Source organism: Mesocricetus auratus, unplaced genomic scaffold (genome assembly GCF_017639785.1).
Source record: "Mesocricetus auratus isolate SY011 unplaced genomic scaffold, BCM_Maur_2.0 Super-Scaffold_6730, whole genome shotgun sequence".
Lineage (NCBI taxonomy): Eukaryota > Metazoa > Chordata > Mammalia > Rodentia > Cricetidae > Mesocricetus > Mesocricetus auratus.
Genome location: NW_024429184.1, coordinates 44,579,565 through 44,606,099, shown reverse-complemented (window position 1 = coordinate 44,606,099; position 26,535 = coordinate 44,579,565). Strand labels below are relative to the sequence as shown.

General features: G+C 39.2%; 1 protein-coding gene across 1 annotated transcript in view; it reads right to left on the bottom strand.

Moving 5' to 3' along the window:
- Positions 1-26,535, bottom strand: part of Pip4p2 (phosphatidylinositol-4,5-bisphosphate 4-phosphatase 2) — a 57,745-nt gene that overhangs the window by 10,973 nt on the left and 20,237 nt on the right. The window contains exons 2-4 of the mRNA XM_005066822.4: positions 16,213-16,361; positions 10,874-10,980; positions 9,592-9,715 (exon numbers count right to left, since the gene is read on the bottom strand). Of these exons, the coding sequence (XP_005066879.1) occupies positions 9,592-9,715; positions 10,874-10,980; positions 16,213-16,361 (380 nt within the window). The remainder of the gene's footprint in view (positions 1-9,591; positions 9,716-10,873; positions 10,981-16,212; positions 16,362-26,535) is intronic.

Below are 26,535 nucleotides of genomic sequence, written 5' to 3'. Positions count from 1 at the left end.
TGTAAAATGAAACAAAAACACATTAATCCAGTGGTACAATTTTCTCCTCCACCTGTCAGTAACTGTGGTATAGAATGTGTAACCTTTCTCATAAAACTGTTATTTAGATACTCAAAATTGCATACAGACCTTAGGGCAAAGTCTTTCAAAGAAAGTTCCTGTATATTTAAGCTAAAATCTTTACCTCATGAAAGTATTTCCCAATGGTTTTCTAAGGGGCTGTGGCTGTTGCTCTGAGTTTCAGTTAATGTTGAACAGGCATGTGGCCCAAGGTTCTCTGTGACAGCCCAACAATGTCTTCTAATTGTTCATCTTGCTTTAAATAATAGTATATTTCTTTCATAGTTTCACAGGGAGATAAATATGCCCTTAATTTGTGTCAAAACAAGTCTACCATATAAGAATTAATTTTTGTTTAGGATTCTAGGTAGTCAATTTCTAATTGTTGTGAGTTTTTAATAACATATGGCTATTCTAATGTTTTCCAAATAACAAAAGAAACTTTTAAGAAAAGATGAGTTTTTCTTTTTACAGTTTACTTTCACCCCTAGATTTAAGAAATGAGGGAAGGGGTATGGACTTCCTGTGCTCCATTTCTTCATTTTAATTCAAGCTTAATGAAACCCTGCTGACTTTACCAAACCTTCACGAGCTCTTCCCATCGCAGTAGGGCACCTAGTCCCAAGGGAAATGAACTAGGAATGAAACTAAGCAAATGCTTAGTTTTTTCCAAGAGATTATTTTCAATATCTGAGAAAGTCAACCAAAATCACATCATTTTCAAGCAGTCACCAAGCTTCCTCTCACTACTTACACTCTGTAACACAATAGTTTCTTTCAGTTACTCTTATCTGCAAAAGAGTTTTGAATTAATGTGCCAAGCAGAGGTTTACACAGATTTATACAGAAGCCAGAAAAGAACACAAAATAAAGCTAAGTATCCTTTTATATTTTCATGCTGAATTGGAGTATCATTTCAGATATTTTTTATAAACAGCTCTTCATGAATGATTTTATAATTAAAACAAGAAAATGACCTGAGATAGCAATTAAAAAAAACCTTTAAGTCAAGGGTAACTCCAACCCAAGAACTTAAGGTTGACACATTGCAGAATATGAATTTTAAGTGAATAAAGAGGATTATTTATCTCAACATTATTATCTTACAGTATACATTTTAGCACAGGTTAATCTTGGCAAATTCGTTTGTAACTAACATCTTAGACTTAATTGTGACAGAAGGTAGATTAGACAGTTGATAACCTAATACAAATGCTGGTGGTGGTGTAAATTCAAAAAATAAAAAAAAGATTTTATAGCTGGGGTTGATTTTGTATTAATGTATTTAAATGAACAAAAGTGGCTTTTGCAAAGAATTTGACTTTATATACTCTCCCAATCTAAAAATGCTATGCCTATACTCTTAAAATGGCTAAACCTTGAAGTCCTGGTAGTAAAAAAAAAAAAAAAAAAAAACTAAACAAAACAAAATTTTCTTTTCTGGCATCTTGGTCACTTCAGACAGTTCTCTAGCTAGGCCATGACATCTGCGAGAGACCCAAGATCCATGTCTACCTCCTTCGTGAGTACTTAGCCCTGCTCTGACCTGATTCCTTCATGCTTCTGGGTGCGAGAGCATCTTTCCTGATGACTAGTGGAGTGTGTGCTGTTCTGGGTGAGACAGTAAGAAGCAAAGTGTGGTGTGCCTGCCGACCAGCATGGTTTCGTACGGATGCTGCCCTGCTGCAGCTAAGCCATCATGGGTACCATCTATGAGCTAAAAACACACAACATAGAAACCATAAGACAAGCATTTACAGGGCACCTTTATCCCAGGTTGTCTGCATTTCTCACCTCAGCTTGTTTGATGCTCTCTCTTCATTAATTAAAACCAAGATGTATGGTAACCAGTACAAGCAATGCCTTGTACATGTCCTTACTCACCAACACAGCCTCAATTCCTCAAAGTCCCTATCACTGAATTCTCATGCTAGAACTCATGATACGTCTTTAGAAAAGCTACAGATTGGCATCTAACCCTATGTAGCCACAGCCCTTCCTCTCACCTGCATCTGCATGACTCTGGCTGTCTTTGTACAGTGCCAACCAAGTCTCAGCACTGCCAATGGTGGATGGGGAAGGGCATGTGGTAGACTTTGACTCTGAGTTTGATGTGATCAATTTGTCAGGAGAAAACCCTACAGCAACACAGATATGTCTGTGAGGAAACCCCTGCAACATCGATTACACTACTTTGCAAGGGTTCTCAAGTGCTGCTCCCATGAGACTTTTGAGATCACCATCCGTTCAACGGAAGAGGTTCGCGGCCTGGCAAGAGAACTATCCATGTGACATCCTGAAGGTACGGGCATGCACAGATAGAGAGATGCTCCACTCCCTGCCTCATGGAAGCTTAGGGAATCATGAAATTCTAGGGGAACTGAGTCTGCTCCCAAGCAGGCACCCCCTATCCATAATGTAGAAGCGAAGGGAGACATGCAGAAAAGAGAAGGACTTTTAGCTGCCCTTGAACTTAGGCACTTGAGGAAAACTTCCGGCCTAGCTAATTCCTGCCCTTGCCTCCTTGTTTGTAACTAGCCTGGTGATCTCACGCATGGGCTCTGTGCTTTTCAGGTTAATTCTGAGAGATCCTTAGACTGTCCCTGGCCACTGCTTTTGTCTCCCGTCTGACTGTACAATAATAGCACAGTGAAGTTCTCTATAAAGGGTTGTTTATTCCTTCTCTTTTGTGATGAACAGAAGAGGGTATTTAATAGAATTTCTTCCCATGATTCAAGTGAGGAATCTGGCAGGGAGCCGCCACTTAAGCTACCATGCTGTTTATACAACAGCAATGGGAGTGGTAAGAAACAGTTATTGCTCTATTGCCACAAATCTAGTTAAATAACAAAGTTCTCATTTAAAAAAAATCTCACTTCTGTCAAAAATTTTAAGTGACTTCTCCAAATCATTTTTAGACACCTTCCAACATTGTATTTGTTTCTAACCCATTCTGCTGAACAGATAAACTCGGGGGCCCCATGATACTTTTTCTACTATGAAAGCTCATAAATAAGGCTTTATTGAATAAAATCAGACACTTAATATTACCCTGATGGCCACAGAGAAACCCTGTCTTGAAAAACCAAATATATATATATATATATATCCCTGCTGGGATATGTTTTAATGGATATACTAGACAATGGATATACTAGACAATGAGAAACACCTGGAAATATATTCACATTGAAACTATTGTTTCCCTCAGCTAGGCACTAACTCTGTATTCAAGTGAAGAATATCTCACCCTGTCTGAAGGTACCAGGTTGGTCCAATTTAGGGAAAAGTCTGAACCATTGTCTATGACTCAGCACATGTGGTGACCAGTGCCTCTGAACCTCTGTGACTCAGCACTGTCTGTGACTCTGCACATCTGATGAGTTGGGCAGTTTTGTAAGAGAACACTAGCCTCGACCAGGATGAATATGTCTTTTTATCAGCAAAGTGCCTACTGTCACCAATAGAGGTATTAACTTCTGCTGCACATCAAGAAACATCTTTATATTCCTGGTGGACTGGTTTAAGTCCACATATCCACTTTATTATTCTAGGGAATTGTTTTCTCAAGATGCCCCCAAAACAATCACTACTATCTGACCACAGAATTCTCTCAAAATAGTTTGGATGACAAGAAATATTTAGACATGTAGCATAAAAACTCCCTTTCAGATGTTAACAGGGATGTACATGAAAAAGACTAAAGAATGCATTTACAAAAACTTCTGCCCAATGTTTTCAGCTTATCATTTCCCGATATTTATTATTTATGGAATAATAACTGATTATCCCATTAAGTAAATATGGCATTAAACATACTTTGGAAACACAACTCTCATTCTTCTAAACTGCGTCAATGAGTCCAGGCACATCTTGAAACAGTGTCAAATAGTAAATCCTAACCACCTTAACTTAGGAATTACAACCTATTAAAAGGTGACAGAGTAAACAGGAGGGTGCTGTTGAGAACAGGCCCATCACACTGATCTTTAATTCACTGAAGGGATGGCCTCTCTGGCCTCGGCAGTCCGGAAAGAGCATTTTGCCTCATTGCTGTTGCTATCTTTTTATTTAAAATGTAGTATCTTCTAAGAAATTTTTTTGTTTTTCTTTTGTTTGTCTCTAGAAAAGACAATTGCAGTTCAGCCTAGCTTTTCATCTCTGCAGGACTAAGTAGCTTTTATTTATAAATAGAACTTCAAGTTCTTTTCTGACAAATTTTTCTTCTCTTGATTTTCTCCACTAGGGACAGAGGATGAGAAGAAAAGAGTCAAGATCACTCATGTCTAGCACAATAATGATGAAATGGGAAGAAGAGGTTGGCAGCCAGTGTTCACTTATGAAACCTGAGCGACCTTTACTCCCCACCCCTGGTGTGCCGGGCATGGAACTCAAGGTAAGCCTGTTCTACTGCAGAAACCCCTGGCAAAGGAGAACAACAAGTTGTCACTAAGCTCCCAGCCCCACCAGGTTTCTCTCCCTCCTACATACCTATTTAAATTCTCAATTTGGACCATCTCTCTAGGATTCACTGTTAGGTGATCTCCGTAGTACTAAATAGAAGACATGAATGGGAAAGAATAAAGAATCTGGGGAGGGGAGCTACTTAGAGGGGGCAGGAGTAACAGGAAGGTAGGAGAAGAGCCACAAAAGCACACTTTGTTTGAAAATGTGTTTGAAAATGCCGTAATGGTATATCTAATATATTACATTGCAATTTAAATTTAAATATATATAACATTTTTCTTGAATTTTTCCCACTCTTTTCCACACTATTAACACTATCATTAATTTTCTCTCTCAGATTCTTAATACTTTTTCTAACCATCATCATCATCATCACTTTTCTGAATAATAAAAGCTGAACATCTGTTCACCCCTCTACAGCCCACTCTATCTATGCATGGCATTCATATATCTCAAGTGTAAAGCACTTCTTTTTTATGAGGATTTTACATTTTTTATTTTGCATGGGTAGGTGATGTCTCTCTCTCTCTCTCTCTCTCTGTGTGTGTGTGTGTGTGTGTGTGTGTGTGTGTGTGTGTGTACTCACATTGTAGAGGTCAGAGGACGACTTGTGGGAATTGGTTCTTTCCTTCTACTGTAGCTTCCTAAGATTGACCTAGGGTCATCAGGCTTGGCAGCAAGTGCCTTTACCAGCTGAGGCATCTTGTCAGCCTTGCACAACACACTTCAGTATTTTTCCATTCTCCTAGGATAACGCCACGCCTTTTAGGCTAGGTGCATCACTGCACTAACACAGTGTATTCCCCTGCTGCATTCCAAACACATTCCCCATGATTCTTTTGTTATTGTTGTTGTTTGTTTGTTTGTTTGTTTTGCTCCAGACAGGGTTTCTCTGTGTAACAGCTCTGAAACTCACGTTGTAGACCAGGCTAGACTTGAATTCACAGAGATCTGCCTGCCTCTCCTGGGATTAAAGGTGTCCCATGCTCATTTTTTCACGACTCTTAATTGTCTTTCCTTTCCTACTAGGTTAGGAAACTCTATGAAATAGAGATGGCTTCCATTGGTCATAATTTCCTTGGGATTTGCCTAGCATATGGCACACACCTTCTTGATATTTTTTAATACATTACATCAGCTCTTTTGTAGGGTAGCCACAAAGATTAGGAACATAAAACATAAGGGATGCAAGGTCATCCTGGAAGGAGATTCATGAGTAAATTGGAAAAAATCTGTTCTGAAGAGTTTTAAATTATATTACATTCAAAAGACCATTTCTTCGTGTGAGACAAAGAACAAAAAATGTGTTTACTACATATTTAGCCAAGTCAATTTACTTAATGTCTGCTGGCATCTGTGAAGTATACTAATCTGTACTAAGTCAACAAAGAGAAATCCATGGTTTGTCCCGAGTATATCCCAAAATGTGCATAAGCATTGTTCATATCAATAAAATATAACATAAGGAAAGCAATTATATTTCATCCTAGATCAGAAAAATCTGAGTTAGTATGATGAAATGCACACAATTAGATGAGTGAATACATTTCCATTTCCTTCTCCAACCACAACTAAAGTGATAGTAACTGAATCTATAGATGTAAGATACAGTAAGGAAAACAACAAGAACAAAACCAGAGGGCAAATGACTTCTAATTTATGTACAGTAGGAAAGCATGGTCATAGCAAGTGACTTGGTGAACCAGGTGCTAAAAAGTAGAGACATGCCAGAGAAAGCAGGAAGGTTCCCACCGAAGAATTCTATTGAAGTCCAAGTGTTTGAACTACTTTCAAAGTTGGAGGTTAGAGGATATGATGGAAGCATGGAGCATCACAAGTCCATGCTTACTGAAGTCACAGTAACCAAAATGCAGAAGCAACTTGCAAACTCACTGACAGATCAAGAAATGGTGGTACATACATGAAATAATTCAGTCTTAAAAAAGAAAGCAACTACAGCACATTGAGATGACAGGAGTGAATACAGAGGATGTTATGTCAAACAAAACAAGCGACACAGAAAGAGGAACACTGTGTGATGATGTCTATATACAGAACTGCCAACAGTGAACCCCATAAAGGCAGAGAGGACAAGCATTTTTCCAATAGCTCAAAAAGGACAAAGAAGAATTAGGAACTGTCTACTGTGGAACTACAGTTAATAATAACTGTTTCATCTTCTTGAAATTATGAAGAAAGCAGATATTATGTATTGAAGTGTTGTTTTTATAATACTTACACTGATAAGAGTCATATGCCAAGTGATCTAAAAGTATACTAGTTTGCGTATGATGATTTTAACGTACACATATATATAATTGTAAGTTTTACCTCTTAAAAAATGATTTCTCATTGCTGGTTATACCAAAAGGCTGAAAAGCAAATACCAAAGTGTTCCTGTAAACTCTCTCTCCATACTACAAAGTCAGAAGCACTCCTCACTCAACACTTTCATAGACATGAGTGATTTATTCTGAAAAGGAATTGAGCTGTCAAGCCTGTGTCCCTAGAAAATCAGGAGTATTCTAAAAAAAAAAAAAGCAGTTCAAGTCTACAGTCTGAGCAGGAAGTATGTATTTATCGGTGCCTAGAATTGCACCTTTCCCAGGAGATCAGAGACTCTTTCCCCAGGGAAACTAAGCGGATTTACAGTTACTAATGAATGACTAATTTTCAGAGAAAAATGGAAAGAAATCACCTAGACTCTATCTACATGTACAGTCCAATGGGAGAACTTAAACATTTGAGTAAAATTTCTATCATGAAAAAAAGCACAAATAGAAAATGAGGACAAAACAGAGAAAAAGCATTGAGAAAAATAACACCTCCTAAAAAGCAGAATTAGTATTTTCTGAACGAAGCCATGAGGAAGAGATTACATCAAAAGGAAACAATTTGAAAGGCTCATGAATATTTAAGCTTAAGTTAGATGTTCTGAAATAAATCCAAAGACCCATGGAATACTCTCCCCAGGTCACTTCCTCATGAAATTTCAAATCAATGAGGAAAAGAAAAAAAAAAAAGGGAAATGGGAGAATAAGTAAATTGAAAGGAATTAAAACAGTAAAAATTTCATTATTGATTAAAACAAGGTTGCAATTTTCTGAAAGGAACAACTGTAAACCTCAAATTCCATATCTAAAGAAATCATTATACAAATTTGACATTACATTAAAAACCACCTAAGAAAATAAATTTTACTTCTTGTCTCTTCTCAGGACCAAGTCAATAGTCTTGAAGGGAGCATAAAATGCAAATCTGCAGCCTGCAAAAGACCTGTCAGGATGGTGAAGGAGGTCCCAAATTGACAGCTGTGGAACAGAGAGCTACACTAGGAGATCCTAGCCACATCTGACTAGACAAAGAGACATTATAGATCTAAAACACCATGTAAAGAACTAGGAATGTATAAATAGAAAACTAAAGAAACCAAAGCAGAGGGACAAATATTTACAGATCAAACCAGATGCTGAAAGTCATGTGGGGAGCATGTACCACATCATGTGGCTTAGCCATAAACACGATTGCCCCGATCACATAAGGCATGTAAACACTAAGTAACACAGTAAATCCAATGGGGATAAGGAACGGAGTTGAGGGCGGGAATACAAAGACGGTGATGTGAGTACAAATGTTCAAGTTGCATCTTACACAGTAGTGAATAAGGTCCAAAACTGACAAGTCAAAAAGAAACAGGAAAAGAAACAGTTTGAACACGGAAAACCACTGTCAGTCAAGTAGCTGAAAGGGTTGACAGCATTTAAGGGACACTAACTGTTAATCAGGTAGATGAGGAGGTCCCAAGCCTGATTGGACATTTAGAACGTATGTATACAAATCGCTTTAATACAATAAACACTTACTTACAAGGGAAAGAACCCATCACACTTCCTAAGCTCATTCATTCCATGGCAGCATTCATAGACTTCCTTGCCAAGACTCTAAAATTACTCTCTTTTCTCCTATGTGTTGAATAACAGTGGAAATTCTCTTACCTTTCCAGATGGGTGAGTCATTATGAAATTAATTTTTTAAAAATTAACTGTCACGTGAAGTTAGAAATATACTTCTACAGATTTGTTCACATTAAATGCTTCTGTTTTAGATTTTCTCCAATGGTTTGTTGCTGTGAAATAATCTTTCTGTACACGGTGTGGATGTAGGTTGCTATGATTGCTTTAATAAACAAGCTGACTGGCCAGTAGCTGAATGGGATACAGTTAGGTTGGAAAACCAAACTGAGACTAACGGGATGACGAAAGCTGGTCAGGGAGGTCACAAGGAGACACAGGAAGAAGATGGACACGCCATATTGACAAAAGGTACCAAGCCATGTGGCAGAGAATAAATAAGAAATAAGGATTGATTTAAATGTAATATTTAGCTAGTAACAAGTCTGAGCTATTGGCTGAGCATTTCTAATTTATATTAAGCCTCCTAGTCAGTTATTTGGGAGGCGGCTATCAGAATGGGAAAATTTATTCTACCAGTTTGACTAATCATGGGTATCAAAATTACCTTCCTTTACTCCAAATATAATTTTTGTTCTTGTTGTTTTGTTTTATTTTGTTTTTCAAGACAGGGTTTGTCTGTGTGTAGCCCTAGCTGTCCTGGACCTCACTCCATAGGTCAGGTTGACCTTGAAGCCATAGAGATCCACCTACCTTTGCCTCCCAAGTGCTGGGATTAAAGGCGTGTGCCATCACTGCATGGGACCAAGTATAATTTTTAAAGTCAGAAAAATTTTCATAAATCCTAAGAATTGTTCTTGAATCTAAAAGCCATAAACCAAGTTGAACATGTATATTTTGCCAATAAGTAAGATGAGAGAGCTAAGATTTATTTGCTCACAAATACCCAAAGAGCTAAAAGTAGATGCATCTTTTGTCTAATGCCCAGTATATATATATACATATACACATACATACATACATACATACTCTGGACTCATCATGTTCATAAATCAGTACACTTGGATTAAAACTATATAATCATAAACAGTCCTCAAATCTATGACATCATGACCTAGATTTACAGATTAATGACCAAGATACAGCTACTTACCAGGAATGTGTTTCCGCAGTGCCCACACACAACCCTTGTACCTTCCGGCTGGATTGGCAATGCAGGTTGAGTCGGTTGTTCTTCAGAAATGAGCATTACGGGGCCAAGGTTAATTATGCGTCGACTGTGGAAAGAAATAGCAAGCAAAATCATGAACCCACAAGCAGACTGAGGGCAAACTGCAACACATGGCCAGAAACAGAGTACAGTAAGGTAAATTAACTGAGTCAGCTATCAAACCCTGAACCCCAAACACATGGCCAGAAACAGAGTACAGTAAGGTAAATTAACTGAGTCAGCTATCAAACCCTGAACCCCAAACACATGGCCAGAAACAGAGTACAGTAAGGTAAATTAACTGAGTCAGCTATCAAACCCTGAACCCCAATCACAGAAACTATCAATAATCCTTCAAAAGTAAAGAAAAAAGTATATGTTTTCAAATATAAGTCATATTATGACAAAGTTCTTATCAATGACCTTGGGAACCATTTAACTGCCATTTCCAAATTTTTTAACTTCAAATCAGAAAGGTCATTTTTTTTTCTTCTTAAACACAGGTAACTTGTGTTTGAATTTGGTATAAGACTGAATGAACAAAATATTTTCCACATTAAATACATCTGTACCAAGTGCTGAGCTGAGACCAAATTTCTCTGAAAAAAAACTAGAATCCCTTGATAATTATTCACTAGGAAATAGAATGAAAGTCAAGTGAGGTCCTTGTTTCCTTCTCTATTCTCCAGTCTATCATCAGATGATGCATTTGATGGTCAAAAGACCACACAAGTTTCAGGAAAAGAAAATGGTGAAGGTGTTTATATACTTGCATGTCAGCACATGCATAATGGCATTTGGTATAGGCAAACAACTCCAGGCATTATTATATATAATTATATATACTATACAGATATATAGCATGCAAGAAGATACACAATAAAAAAAGTCCCCGGGTTAAAATTAATTATATCAAAGGTAAGCTAAATAGTTATTTTTAAGTAAGTTAAGTGAGCCACTGATTTATTATAGTTCATTAAATACCCACATAAGGAAAAGAAAACATCCATTGTCCATTCAACAACATTATATCCTACAAATCTACAAATACTTCTGACTACCAAGTTCTAAGTCTACCATCTCTTTAACAACAATAATAAGAAACTCCATGCTCTGTAGTGACTGAGGCCAAAGACTGTCTGGAACAAAGTCTAGCACATAATGAGCCTTAATAAACACTTGTTGAATGAACAAATGAATGAATGAAGGAATCTTTATCTCTTACCAGTTGGGTCTCGGACATCCTATTCGCCGAGATGTGTCCTTACATATGAGGAGACAATTACAAGGGCATCTAACATATTTCTTCCCTGTTGGGGGGGTTTTGATTGGCTAGATAATGGAAGAAAATGCAAACACAGGAAATCAACCAAAATACAAACGGTCACAAATTGTGTTTAAGGAGGAAATGCTACTTTAAACTGGAAGGCCCCACAGCGCTACCAAGGTGAAGTCTAAGAAAGAGTGCACACACAGCACATGGTTTCAAATGCTGAAGATGCTGGCTGGTAAGCACTCTGAAATTCAGGGTCTGTGAGCATTTGATTGTAAAGAACCCATTTCAAAGTGAGTTTGTGCTGACCTTTGCGGAGGTAGGAATAGTTGTGCATGCTGGTTGGTTTCTCCTTGAAGTTCACAAGACTAGGTCACATACCTGGCCACGTAGGGAGAAACTATCCTTGTACTATTGTTGTTCCTGCCCATGCTCAACAAAAGCAACTTTAGAGGAAAGGGGGCTCATTCTATCTTTTCTTCAACTTCAATAGAAGTGATTAATTTCAATGCCATGTCTAACTTAGAAACTTGCAAATGTTCCAAGTAGTAGTATACTTTTTTAAAATTTACAGTAAATTTAAAGTGAGAATAAATAGCATAGAAGAAAACACTCCTTGCAATATTAGAACTTAAGCTTGCTAAACTGAATAGTCACATTGAAAAGAACAGCTCTCTTCTGTGGCGCACCTTCCAAAACACATGACCTGAAGCCACGGGAAACGGGAGACAGCTTGAACTGGGGGACAGCCTAGAAAATATCCTGCCTATATTGATCAAAACATAAAAGCAATAAAAAGACGAAAAAGAACAAATTACAGATAAAAGAATGTTAAGGCGATATGGTAACAATATGCAATATGTGATTCTGGTTTTACTTCTAAAGTAGAAAATTTTCTTTCCTAAGTCACTAATGAGGCAGTTTGGGGGACATGAATTAGGTCCTAAGATAACACAGGGGCTGGGGAGATGGTCAGTATTAGGAGCACTAGCTACTCTTCCAAAGGACCATGTGCGTTTGTGTGTGTGTGTGTGTGTGTGTGTGTGTGTGTGTGTGTGTGTGTGTGTGTGAGAGGGGGGAGAAGAAAATAAATAAAACTGAAAAAGTAAAAAAGATTAGACAGCAGTAGTATGTCAACATTAATTTTTGGTATAAATTTATACCAGTATAATCTATTTGAAAGAAAAGCATGTATAGCATAAATGTCAACATTTGTAGAATAAGGGTGATGGGCATTTGGGAATGCTTCATGTTTATCTGCAGCGAGTCCTTAAATTACAATAGTCCCACTTGCAGTTTTTCAGTTATTTGGTGATGTTAAGAAAGATGTCTGTGTTCAGCAACACATACTTAGAATACTTAGAATATTGATTTTTTTCATCATTTTCAGGGTTAGCAATAAGAATTATGAGATTCCCTGAAGAAGTTCTTGGTAATCAGCAGCAAGCTACAGCTCTCAGCCCCTTGATGAGCAGGGCAAACGACCTACACTGTACAGTGAGCATGCTGTGCTGGCCACAGGGAATGCTTGGTATGATGGGTGTACCAGATATTTCCTATGGGCATACTGTTACAGAGCCCAGGGAAACTGAGAAGCATCCATACATACCATAGTATTTTTAACACTTTATCCTTTAAGAAACAAAAAAGAATTACAAATATTTTAACTTAATAACTGTGATAGAAATACATAAATGTTAGTAAAAAATCTATAATTTATTAACTAAATCTGAGTCCAGTGAATAGGTAACTAAATCTGAATGTTTAACATTTACAAACATCAAAGATGCATATCTGTAACGTAAAGCACCCAGAAAAACGGAGTTTGGGCTTATTTATGTTATTCAAAATTTACCATGACATAAATGTATGTTTGACAATGGATAAGATTTTTCACACACGTTTTATTGCTTTCTCACTTCTAGACATCAGTCCCTTCGCTTATAACTCAAGGCAACGAAGTCAGACTTTGAGCACTAGTCTCAGGGCCACCCCTCGTCATTTCCTATTTAGTCTGCATGGGAAAGGGAGAAGTGGCATGCCTTGGAGCACTTTCTTTGTTTTATTTTGTTTGAAGACTCACTTATTTTTATTTTATATATATGGCTATTCTGTCTGCAGGTATGTCTGTGCACGACATGTGTGCAGTGCCGTGGCCAGAAAAGAGCAACGAGCCATCTGGAACTTGAGTCACACACAATACAGTATTGTTAGCTGCCAAAGGGGCCCTGGGAACTGAACCCACTTCCTCTGCGAGAGCAACAAGTGCTCTTAACCTTTGAGCCATTTCTCCAGCCCAAGCATGGGCTTTAAAATTATTATTTGGCAAAATAAAGCTGCCTAGTTGGGCAAGGTCACGTGTACCTTTAATCCTAGCATTCAGAAGCCAGAAGCAGGTAGATCTCTAACAAGTTCCAGGCCATCCTGGCCTACATAGTGAGCTCCAGGACAGCCAGAGCTATAGTGAGATCCTGCTCAAATAACAACAACAATAATAGTAAAATTTGCTTTGCTAACAGCTATGCTGCACATTTTATTCCTGTTTCCACAACAATCCTACACATTGGTATTATTTTACCATGAGGAAATCACAGTTTAAAATATGAAGTCCCCCAAGACACAGTTACTGAGGAGAAAACAGGGACTCGACGTCCAGTCTGTCAGCCTCAGACTATCAGGCCACAATCAGATCCAGGCCATTTAATCTCGACAGACTTACCAGGTTCCTAAGACTCTGAGGCCACATTTCAGGTGCTTGGGAAAGGATCACCGTAGGGGACAAACAGTGGGTGTAGGAATGGCTCTGATGGACCTGAGCCATTTCCTTCATTATCTCTGACATTTTCAATCTAGAAGTCTCTGAAGCCACTCCCAGGTGCCTCATAAAAATTCACTTAAAAGTTTATAATCAAATGACAAGTGAGACATTATCAAGTCACATGTCAAGTCACTCCTCCAAACTTCCTTTCACTTTTTTCCTCATTTGTAATGTTAGAGCTAGGAAAAGGGCAGCCTGATTACATGCAGTTAGCTAATCTAGTGCATCCACGATTGCTTATGTTTCATTACTCCATAGAGGAAAGAATCATGACAAGAATGACCATAATTTCCTTTAGGCTCCAAAGTCCTTTTCTTATAGCAAACTGCACTGGTCCTGTACAAGTGAATTACTGACTGACAGATCCTGTTTGCTGAACCTTCAGAAACTTGGTTTCAACATGAATGACGTACTTTGTTCTGTTTACTTCCAAAGAGTAAACACAAAGCCTCAAAAAGTGTGCGTGTGTGTGTGTGTGTGCGTGTGTGTGTGCGTGCGTGTGTGCGTGTGTGTGTGTGTGCGTGCGTGCGTGTGTGTGTGTGCGTGTGTGTGTGTGTGTGTGTGCGTGCGTGTGTGTGTGTGTGTGCGTGTGTGTGTGTGCGTGCGCGTGTGTGTGTGTGTCCTTGGCGACACATTCTTGCAATTCCAAACCTCCCAGGAGCTGAGGCAGATGACCTTGAGGGCAGCCTGAACTATGTAATAAGATGATGTACCTAAAAGAACTGAGGAGACGGCTCATGGGAACTCAGATCCAACTGCTTCTGCTTCTCATGCTGTGCAAGCGTGAGAATCTGAATTCGAATTCCCAACATGTACATAAAAAGATAGACATCACACCTTTAACCCCAGCATTGGAAGGTGCAGGGACAGTCAGAGGTAAGTAAAGGAGTCGCCAGATAGTCAGCCTAGCTGAAAGGTTGAACCTCTGCTTCAGTAAGAGATCCTGCCTTAAAAGAAAAAGGCCAAGAGTAATAGAGGAAGGCGTCCTAAATCTTCCTCTGACCTCCACATGCACAAGTACCACACATGCGCATGCGCGCACACAAAGACACTAGGGTGGTGTGAAAGAAAAGAAAATGGCCCCCAAAGGGATTGGCACTATTAGGAGGTGTGGTCTTGTTGGAGGAAGTGTATCACTGTGGGAGTGGGCGCTGAGGTCTCTTTTGCTTGAGTTTCCCTCAGTGTGACAGTCAGTCAACTTCCTGTTGCCTGCAAGACATAGGACACTCAGCTATTTCTACAGCACCACATCTGCCTGCATGACTCCCTGCTCCCTGTCATGATGATAATGGACTATAAGCAAGTCCCCCAATTAAGTGCTTTAAGACTTGCCATTGTCATAGAATCTTTTCACATCAATAAAAACCCAAACCAAGGCAGACACCATTTCAAACACACATGGATAGATATAGCAGAATGGAAGAAGATATAATTAAATCCAAGGAAAGCATCACAGCTCTGCCTTGTAAAATTAGTATTTATGTCAAACCACTTTTATTTGCTTGCCAAGTCTCCATAGAGCACAACAGAAGATGATCCTACTTAAGTTCATTAGTCATCGATCAACTTACACTCTAGCTAGTTTATACTTATGACTGTGTATCATGAAAAACTTCTCTAAATTTTTGTTCTTTGCAGGAAAAAATTGCAATGAAATACATTGCTTTATGAATTAGAGTTTAGTTTACAACTGTCTATCAAACATAGGAAGCCCAGGATCTATGATTTGTGGTTCTTACAGACAATGATCACTAGCAGACTTCTTCACAGTTTTCCAAACAGGAAGAAAATACAAACATCAAAATTCAATTCAATTCATATTTAACTGCAGATTCCAAAAGAGACTGAAAAAAAAAATGAAAGTCTAACTATACAAGAAGGAAAGAGATGAACTAAATAATACATCTCTTACCAGGTACTATTTGAAACTGTAAAAACTTTTTGCTAAGATTTAGTTATTCTTCCCAAAGATCCGTTTCTTTTAAAGTGCCCTTCAATTATTTAAAAATTTCATTGCATTAATATCTAGCAAGTGGATTAAATGCTAAGCTATTTGAAAATAAGCAGTTTGGCACAGAAGGTAATAATAAATTTATAATCAAAGAAAAAGAATACTGACATTATATGGATATTAAATAAACAGTTTTCTATTTATTAGAAATCTGCAGTAAAGCCCAGCAGATTTGCACAAAAATAAGATGGACAGAAACTAAAGAGAAATATAAATGCCTATCATACATAAAGCATCAAAAGGATGTTACAGTTAAGCAAGAAAAAAATGTGATGGTGCTATCCTAAACTTGTAGAGGCATCCTTATATAATAAAAGAAAGACAGGCAGAAGAAAAACTGAGACAGATCACCATATTTGTACCCAGCCCACATTGGCACTTAAATGACACTACTGAAGAACTTCCTTTAGAAACAAGACATCCATTAGTGAGCTATGCTTTTTAATGGAAATTGCCACTTACCGTAGCTTCATTGCAAACTGTGCACTTAACCACATGCTGGTGAAGTTTACCATCCAAGTTGATGAGTGATTGGCACACGCGACAGTTGATCACGGGAACCCCACTGGCTCCCGGACTGGCAATGGCTGTATACGGAGGTGGGAGTTCAGCTGAAAGGGGTTTACATTGAATCAGAGTCTTTGAAATTACTGTGGCTACTTTGGGCATAGAAGCATTAGACATGCAGTAGAAACCATGAAAACACTTACTTCACATTTAAGATTTAACACTAGCTGACCCATCCCAGTAGCAGGGAGTAAACATGAGCATGACTGTGTTGTCAAGAAGAGTAATTCTTAACTCCAATAAAACCCAAATTTTGATGGCTTAAGTCTCATTGGTGGGAATTTCCTTTACTCAAAATACCCACCCCATTCCTTTGTGTTCGTCTGTATAGCTGGTAGTAGTATTTTGTGTAACTGAGACTCTAATACTAGTGCACTTGCAATTGCAGCCCTTGGTAAGCTGAGACAGGAGGATTGCAATAACAAGGCCAAACTGCTCTACTACATGGATGAATGGACAAAAGGCTCAAGATTCCCATACTTTAGCAACTGGGCTGGGACCTACTTGGGGACTCATTACAGCCAGAGAGACAGCACTATAATATTTACTCCTTAAACTACTAAAAAGCCCACCTATCTACCCACAAGTGGATGCCTACACATGGCTCACAAGATAAGAACAAGTAACTCTCTGCTAACTATTATACTGTTATTAAAAAATCCCCATTCCCTCAGTAGAGCAAGATGCCCGCATCTACATCCTCTCTCAGAACTTGCCTTTCTTGAAGTATATTTCAATTAACTTTCACACTGTCTGTTTGGACGCTTAGTAAATTCTTTTTTACCCACTCAAGTCACCAGCCCTCAAGACATTGTTTCACATGGCAATTAAAAAAATAAACTCTATTGGAGAATAATAAATAGAAGTTCTCAGTAGTAGGAAATAAAAGTAGTCAACAAACTGAAGTTTTATAATCACTTACAAATAGCACAAGCTGGATACTGTTGTGCTTTCTCTATATCCTGGACCAGTAAAATGACTGCCTGTGATACTAACAGAATAAGGATTATGAGAAAGTTAAGGAGAGACACAAATTAACCCAGGCAAACTGAACTTAACAGGATGGGACAAAGATGGGGACTACCCAAATTTCAGACCCAAACAAAATACGTAAACTTAACAATTTCTAGTTTCAAATGTTTATTTACCAGTAAGAACTTTAAAAGAAGACGTGGGAGTTATGAGTAAAATAAAAGGATGTCTGAGACAAGATAATCCAGGGACAACCACAACACAAAGGACTGGAAATAGATGAGTGACAAGTGACAGCTGATGAGTATAATAATGCAAAAGAACACATGCTTCACATATGTTTTAACCTTGATCTTATGCTGAAAACTTGGCAGGGCAGAAGATTAGGACGGATGTGAATGCCCCTCCCTACTGCTATCAGGTCATCAGCTGTCTTTTTTTTCCCCTCCATGTGAATGAACTTATAGCACAGAAATGAACAAAGAATTCTGCCAAGCTGGTAAACATTGGCATTCTGGGTACAGACAGGGATCTTATGAACCACAAAGGCCTTGATTCTTTTCTCCTTCAAAATGAAGTATCTCTAAGATTCTATTTACTTTGGCTAGGAATTAAATAAAAAGATGACATCCTAACCAAAACCTGAGAGAGCCTGGGATCCAGGTCCCTTCTTCCAAGCATATCTTATAAATTTTCCCTTTTCTCATAACTTCTTATGAATTGCAAGATAGTCACATGTAACATAAGGAGGAAATTAGACATCCCTACCTACCGATGGATAGACTGCAAACACATCCCTTTTCCTTTACCAAATTTTGTTTCCCAATTTCTTTTCAAACACAGGAGAAAAAAGATGACAGGTTTCTAAACCTACGTACCCACAAAGGAAAACCTTTGGAAATCCTCACACCTCACCGATAAGCACCAAAAAATATACACATAAGTATTTCTTGCTGCTGTAGCTTTGCTTTGGGAGATAACTAAATTTGATTGAGTTGGTAAAGACTTGTGCCTAGTTTTAGAATCATCTGACATACTAGATACACTAATAAATGCCAGAGCACCCCTAGACAAAGAAAGACAGGCTACTGAGAGCTTCTGAGAGCATGAGAAATAGTCCTCCCTAGGGGTGGAAGGGTGCGCATGAAAGAGGTTAAAGGGAGGAAAGGAGAGAATAATTTTAATTTAAAATAATGAAAACCTATTGTTTATTTTTTAAATGAAAGAAATCATCTGGAGAAAAGTCCTGATGTACCACTCTAAGACAAGGGTTCCATAGGAAACGCCTGGCAGCATTCTGAGTATTCTCCGATTGCTCCTTTGTGTGTTTGTTAGGCCCCATGCTTTAACTCATTATTTAGGCCAACCTGGCCTTGAACTCATGATTCTCTTCCCTTGGCCTTTCAAATTCTGGAATTTGAATGCCATCAAGCTGGTTCTAACGATATCATATTTTTGAACAGTGCTAGAGATGAAAGTCTTGCACAAGCTAGGTCAGCATTCTATTACTGAGCTAGAGCACTCTCCTCTAGGATCGAAAGCACTTTTGATTTCACGGATTATCTTAGGACTTCTACAAAGATCCACCCGACACATGACTGAAGCACCACCAAAGGGAACTGACATGCACACAGAAAACAACTACAGCTAATCATCAAAGAGCTAGTTTTGAAGTTCAGATTTGGAATTCTGTGACTTTTTTCAAAGTGTCAGAGAACAGTACAAATGGCATATCTAAAATCCACACACAGATTTTTATTGCATTTATTGCATAGCCTTATCATACCGATTGTTTTTCCAGATATTTACCAGCAAGTGTTATAAAGTAACAGGAAGTTTCTACACAGAAAGATAGTCTAAGGATTCAGGCATTATGCTGGCCTGCCCCTGTCAGCTGGCAGAGTGCACTCAGGCAGTACCCTGGTCAGCTCAGGGTTCCATGGTTGCCCAGTCTGCACAAAGGTACAAAGGACCCTTTAAAAGAAAGACCCCTGCCCTCTTACGTTCTTTCCCATGCCTCTCTTCCCTGCAGTTCCCTGGGGCAGACAGGACTTTCCTGTCTCCCTCTTCTTTTCTGCCCTCTCTCTGTCTCTTTACCTCTTTTCTCTTTCCTTCCCCCTCCCTCCCCTTTCTAATAAAACTTCTTACTTAAGCTCTGTCTGCCTGGCGAGTTTGTGCCCTGCCTCGATCAATCTCGCCTGCCACGGGAGGTGGAGACAAGAGAATCCCCAAACTTCTAGGGTCAGCTACCCTGGTATACATGGCCAACGTGATATGGGATGTCCTTCGGTATAATACTGCGAATATATTTTGACCAATGGCCAGACAAAATATAGCTAGCCCAGAAATCCAAACAGAGTTATGGAGAGAAGGAAGGCAGAGTTGGGGAGACGCCATGTAGCTGCCAGGAAAGCAAGGTCTGAGGTAACAAGCCACAGGACTCATGGTAAAATAGAGACTATTAGAAATGTGTTAATTTATAGGTAGAACTAACCCATAAGAAGCCTGAGCCATAGGCCAAACAATTATATTTAATATTAAGCCTCGGAGTGTTATTTTATAAGCAGATGCTGGGACACGGTGGGCAGGAGAGAAACTGGTCCAATGGGACTGGGTGAGACAGAGCAAAACTTCCAACTGCATCTGGCATGCCAACGTGGGACTCTCAAAGTTCCAAATAAGACCAGAGAAAGCTTAAAAAGGGGGGGCTGGTTCTGGAACACATATAGGGAGCTGAGTCCTGGTTCTGACTCTCATGCAGGCCACCATGAGCAGGCAACACTGCATTTGGGCTTGAGCACAACATGGCAGATTCCCACTGCAGTACACAAAAGAGTTTCCAGGCCATGCAGCACACTGCATGGCAGATTTAGCTTTCACCCATACTGACAAAGAGTTGAGGTGGTGAGCACCGCTACCTTCCAGTGAGCCCAGTACTTTTTTTTATTTTTTATTAGTATTTTAATTTTAAATAGCTTGTTTTACATGTCAATCCCAGTTCCCTCTCCCTCCCTTCCTCCCGCACCCCCCCCCCACTTTTCCCCCAGCCTCCTACTCTATCCCCATTTCCTTCCACATAGGGGATATCTAGAGTCTGTCATTTCACTCTGGGTAGGGTCCAGGCATTCCCCTAAGAGTCCAGGCTGAGAGAGCATCCCTCTTTGTGTTATGGACACACTAAGTCCGTTTGTATGCCAGGGATATGTACCTCTGCCATGTTGGAAGACTAAGCAGGGCAGAGCCAGCATCCAGGGGCCTCCACGACCATGCCACTTAGCACTTTAAATGCATATATGGTCAGAAAAAATAGAGATATACAAAAAAGATAGAGATACACAATAAAAACAGATTCAGACAAAAAAAGAAATCTCTAGTTTACAGGAGAGAAAAAATAGATACAGTCATAGATTAAAGGAGTAAAGAAAATGAATATTAAAAAGAAAATAGCAAAAAGTGACACATAAAAATGGAATATACAGAGAATCTAGATTATGTATATGATTGTATTTTCTTTAAATTATTTGACTGTTAATGAGTTAACTACAGAGAAATTTGATTGTGAGGTCTACTAAGCTAAACCAACACATATATTTTAAAGGAATCTTGATTTCAAAATTTGGATCACTAAGGATATGTTGGAAAAGAGGTTTTGCTTTTGTTTTCACAGAAGATGAAAAGCTGTTGATTCCTTCCAGGCTAATACAGTTTGATCGAAGGAGTGGCCCAGGTGATCCAACATCCAAAACAGTTTAAGGGAAATGGCTGAGACAATGCAGCCTCACAGACTACTACAGTCAAGATTTAAACATAATTCTACATTTTCTCAGGATCCCCATAAGATTAACAGTGTCCCCAATCAACAGCAAGTAGTATAGAAAACTACACCCAAATTCCCAAAATATCATTTATAAATGTTTGTTTTCATTTAAAGGGGGTCAATTATAAATGGTTAATGGTCACAATCTCTAAAAAAAGGGGGTATGATTCAGAAATGAATATTTTACATTGGTATGGATTTTGGTTTATTGATACAAACTTAAGGTCAATTTTATTATACTGTATATATTTCTACAGTATAACATAAGTTTAACATATTATGTTTATACAGTTCATTCAAAATATAATGTATAATTAAGAAATACATATCAATAGATAGTCATCTACAATGGTCAAACTTATAGTCATGTTAGTTAGGTTTTCTAGATATAGAGATATATTTCAGATGGATAGGTAATCTTCAAACACTTCAAAGACCTACAGAATGTGGCATTCAAAAATGTTTTATGAACTTAGACTTTTCTCAACAGTGGAACACATCTGCTCCTGGAAGCACCAATTATTTCAGAGAGGATGATGGGCATCAAAGGAACTTGTTATAGAAGTTGCCTTCAGTGTGGCAGGACTAGCCATTTGGGCAAGAAACTGTTCTTGCCCAGACTGCTGGATGGTATGCTGTATGAACTGGACATCAGGACCCACAGGAGAGTGACAGCTAAACTTGCCAAGGTAAGATGGGATAGTCCTTCAGGGTTCCTGCTTCACAGAGGACACAACCAGACCATCTGCAGGACATAGAAGAAAGCAACTGATACAAGACAGAACAGATCTTCAAATTTCCTGCTTCACTGAGAAGTCTGCCAGACACTCTAAGCCTATAGGCTGAAGATGGATGTAGAAGAACTTTGGATGACTGTCCATGCAGTTAGATGTCTCTTGTCGTTTCTAGAATTTTTGAAGCTGCTTACAATGCACTTCCTGTTTACTTAGGTAATATTATATCCTTCTGGGGTCTTTGATGAAATTGAAGACAGATAGTTTAGTTATAGTTTTCCTTAGTTATGATAAAAGATAAATTATATGTAAAGCTTTAGACTCACAAAGATAGATGATAGAGTATTGTCTTTAATTTTGCCAAATGAAGATAGACTAAATATTGTACCTGTAATTCTTGCTTGATACTGTTTTGTTATATGTAATTTTACTATGTTAAAATTAAAATCTTCCTTTTTTAATTTGACAGAAAGGGGGAGATGATATGGGATGTCCTGTATGCTGCAAATATGGGTTGCTTTTATTGGTTGATGAATAAAGCTGTTTTGACCAATGGCCAGGTACAAAATAGCTAGGCAGGAAATCCAAAAAGAGTTATGGAGAGAAGGAAGGTGGAGTCAGGGAAACGTCATGTAGCTTATAAAGGAGTAACATACTGGAGCATTGCCAGTAAGCCATGGCAATATACAGATTAATAGAAATAGGTTAATTTATAAGAGAGAGCTAGCCAGTAATATGCCTGAGCCATTGGCCAAACAATTATATTTAATATTAAGCCTCAGAGTGTAATTTCATAAGCAGATGTAGGAACCCAGCAGGTAGGAGAGAAACTAGTTCATTGGGACCGGATAAAACAGAGAAAAACTTCCAACTACAAAAGGGACCTCATCTCAAACAACATGGAGTGTGAAAGCCAACACCTGTCATAACAGTAATGCTCTGTCTAACTCACATGCTAACATACATACACACACAGAAAGAGAGAGAGAGAGAGAGAGAGAGAGAGAGAGAGAGAGAGAGAGAGAGAGAGAGAGAGAGATTTTTCAAAATTGTGAGAGACAGAATGAAGGAAGAAAGGAAAGAAGGAAGGGTGGAAAGGGTGGAAGGGTAGGCTGCAGAGGTGGCTCAGCAGTGAAAAATCCTTGTTCTTTTTCAGAGGCCCTACAGCCCCCAGCAAATTCATAGCATGTAATTCCAACTCCAAATGATCTGATGCCCTCTGCTGACCTCCTCAGGTACCTGTATACCAGTGGCTTTCACTGGTACAGATGCATACACATAAACGAAAATAACAAAAAAGGAGTGGGTTTTCATTAGTATTTTTTGTGCATATAAGAGTATTCTTTCTGCATATGTGCCTGTTCACCACATGTATTCATCAATACCCTAGAACTGGAGTTACAGGCAATGGTAAGCAGTCATGTGGATGCTGGGAATTGAACCTAGGTACTCTAGAAGACAGCCAGTGCTCTCAACCACCAAGTCAACTGTCCAGCTCCAATAAACTGTGTCTTTTTCGGTGTTGGGTTTTAAGAATAAAATGTTAATGCTGTAACATTCCCTTGAAATGCAAAACACAATATCCTGTGAATTTATTCTCAAAGGTTTGCACTATGATTTTAATCTGTCAAACAGGAAAAGCCCTTAATGACAAAGTATACCCAAATCTGCTCTTTGGAGTAGTGATGGGATAACCAGTGATGGTAAGTACATCTGATTTGTTAATAACTCAGTCCCTAGCACTGTCGAGATGCCCCGTATGGGGCTTACACTCATTACATAGTTACTGAACAGTTTAGTGAGTTCATGAAGCACTTAAGTTTATTGTGTACAATAATGTCTCTTAGAAAAATAAGATGAAATAAATGCATGGCTACCATCCTCCTCATAGGGGACCTAGGGTCCTTACAAAACAATCAATGGCTCTACATTGGATGCGGGGGGGGGTAACACTCTTTTCTTGAGGAAAAGTTGTCCTTCCAAACCACACCCTCAGGGGTGAGAGAGCCAGGGGCATTGGCCTGACCCAACACACAAATCAATGAAATCAATAGAATGGCAGACACGGTACCCTAATTGCTCCAGTACCCAGCAATTTTAGGCCTCGTATTCCAATTGTCTGAGAATCACTCTAGGCCTAAGGCCATTTAGAGACACTTCCTGTACTTTTAGTAGTGCTCACTCAGAATTTACCCCCAAGGAAGCTTTCACCCACAGCTCTATCTCGTTCGAAAAGAGACCTACAATTCTGGAAATTTAGTCTGTTATTCCTACAATAATTAGGATTTAGATTTTCTCATATCATCTATTTTCACTGTTTAAACAATCAAGAAACCACTTGTACCTCAATGAAATTGCTAGATTAAAAGGGCTACAGTGATCTCAGAATTGCAGCTCATTAACTATTACGTCAAAATTCTTTGTTTTTACGAGTTTTGGTAGACACTTAAACAGTGGGCATTTCCTGTATGGGGTTATAATAAATGAAAGATCTTTTCTTTCTATGTATTTGCAATACTTAGTTCTAAACGAACCTGCTAAATCTTCAGAACCATGCCACATCAGAAATGAAATCAATCTATGAAGTCTAATATTTTCTCTAAAAAGAAGCCAAAACCTAAATATAGATGCTGACCACTGAAGGGTTCTGGAGAGATTTTGCCAATGCCGGAACACAGTAACTGTTTGATAGGCGAAGAAAGATGTAAAGACAAGGGACATGATGAAAACAGGCAAGAACCTATTAGTGAAGGCTTCTGAGGAATCAGATCTGGGGAACACCGGACAAAGAAAAAGATGAAAGAGTCAGGAGGTGTTAAAAATTGAACAGTATGAGGGAATCATTTCATGGTAATAAAAACTTCAGAGAAACCAGACTCCTAAGAGACAGAATGAAAGCTGGGGGATCAAAGGACACACTGGAGCACTTGGGAGGAAGCAGAACCACCCTGCAGACCCCCAAAGTGATCGACTGCAGTTTCCCGTCACAAGCATCAGCACCATTCACCTACCTGTGCCAAATAGTCCCTCCGTTTTTGCTAATTCATTAATCTGTACTCTTTGTTTAGAGATATATCTTTCTGTATTTTAAAGGTTAGCATCGCCTCACGGCTGCTCTGACCTTTACCACCTCCATCACTCCTCTACAAGTCTCTTCAATGCCTGCCCACTGAATTCACTTACTTCACTCAGGCACTCACTATAGCCAGCCCTACAGGCCCTTGACAAAAATGCATGGGTAACAGAAAAATGACATCAGACTAAAATCTGAGATGGTCTAGGATCCTACCATAGAAGAAGCTGCCTGAGAGGAATGTCTGAACCCTTCTCCCCCAGTTTCCACTACAGGATCACGTTCTTTGTGGTCTTTGGGAGAATGTGGGTTAAAGACAAAGTCAGTTGAGCTGTTTGTTATGGGACATCTGCTGTCAGTGACAACTCTCGCCAATACAGCTCAATACAGAGAAAAGGAAAGGCCACTCCTGCCCCACCCCTTCTCAGAATCCAAAGACATGAAGTCATTTCTAGAGATTCTTAGGCTCTCCCAGAACCTGCCACTCCTGGAAGGAGATACCTGGCACAAGTCAGATGAGGACAGAGTGTGTTGGTGATCGGGTTTCTGGTCCTTTTTCTGGAATCTAAGTTCACCATCCTTTGTTGTGTACTGTGAGCACAGACCTGCAGCAGTACAGCCATCCTTGGGCTCTGCAAGCTGGCTGCAGGTGCCCTGGTAGTAGACGCCAAAGGGAGGGAGCCTACCAAGTCAGAGGAGGAAGGGATTCGTCTCTTCTGTTTGTTACCTGTTTGCTTCCAAACCACCTGCTAGTCTTCCAAATGGCTCCCTAGAAGTACTCCTTCATCTTGGCTAGAGCATGTTCCGATGGCAACACTGAATCCTGTTTTCAGTCTTCAACTACTAACTTCACTGTGCACCCCAAGTTCCAGCCTGTGCTTCCTTCCTTAGGTGCATAATCTTTCTCTAGTGTTCAGAGACACCAGTGCCAGCTTCTTGGAGCGTCTTCAGAAGCCATACTTAGCTCTTCAGGAAACCCTGTCCACACTGGGAGCAGTTTCAATCTTTCCCTTTTGTTCTCTGGGCCCTAACAATGATTGCTGCATTTTGTTACCTCCTGGACACTTGAGAGTAAGATGCCTACCTTTCAGCTGTCCAGTTAGCAATTTTATACCTAGCTAACAGTTCTTTAAATTCTGTTGAGTTGTTCCCATATTCTGATGAGATCTTGATTGATATAGAATCTAATATAAGAAGATGCCTCAGGAAAAACAAGGATTGAATAAGAGGAGCCTTTGGGTGAGTCTGGATTTGCTCAGCACACTGAACTGCTTATCAGTGAGAAACAGGAAGGTATTAACCCACAACAAATAGTGTCATCCTGATGAACCTGCTTAACCCTGATGTTAAGTGTGATGTCTATGGCTGGGTCATTTGATAATGCAAGAGTAATAATTACTAGCCGGGCGTTGGTGGCGCACGCCTTTAATCCCAGCACTCGGGAGGCAGAGGCAGGCAGGCGGATCTCTGTGAGTTCGAGGCCAGCCTGGTCTACAGAGAGAGTTCCAGGACAGCCTCCAAAGCCACAGAGAAACCCTGTCTCGAAAAACCAAAAAAAAAAAAAGAAAAAAAGAGAAAAAAAAGCCTGGTCTACCAAGTGAGTTCCAGGACAGAGTCCAAAA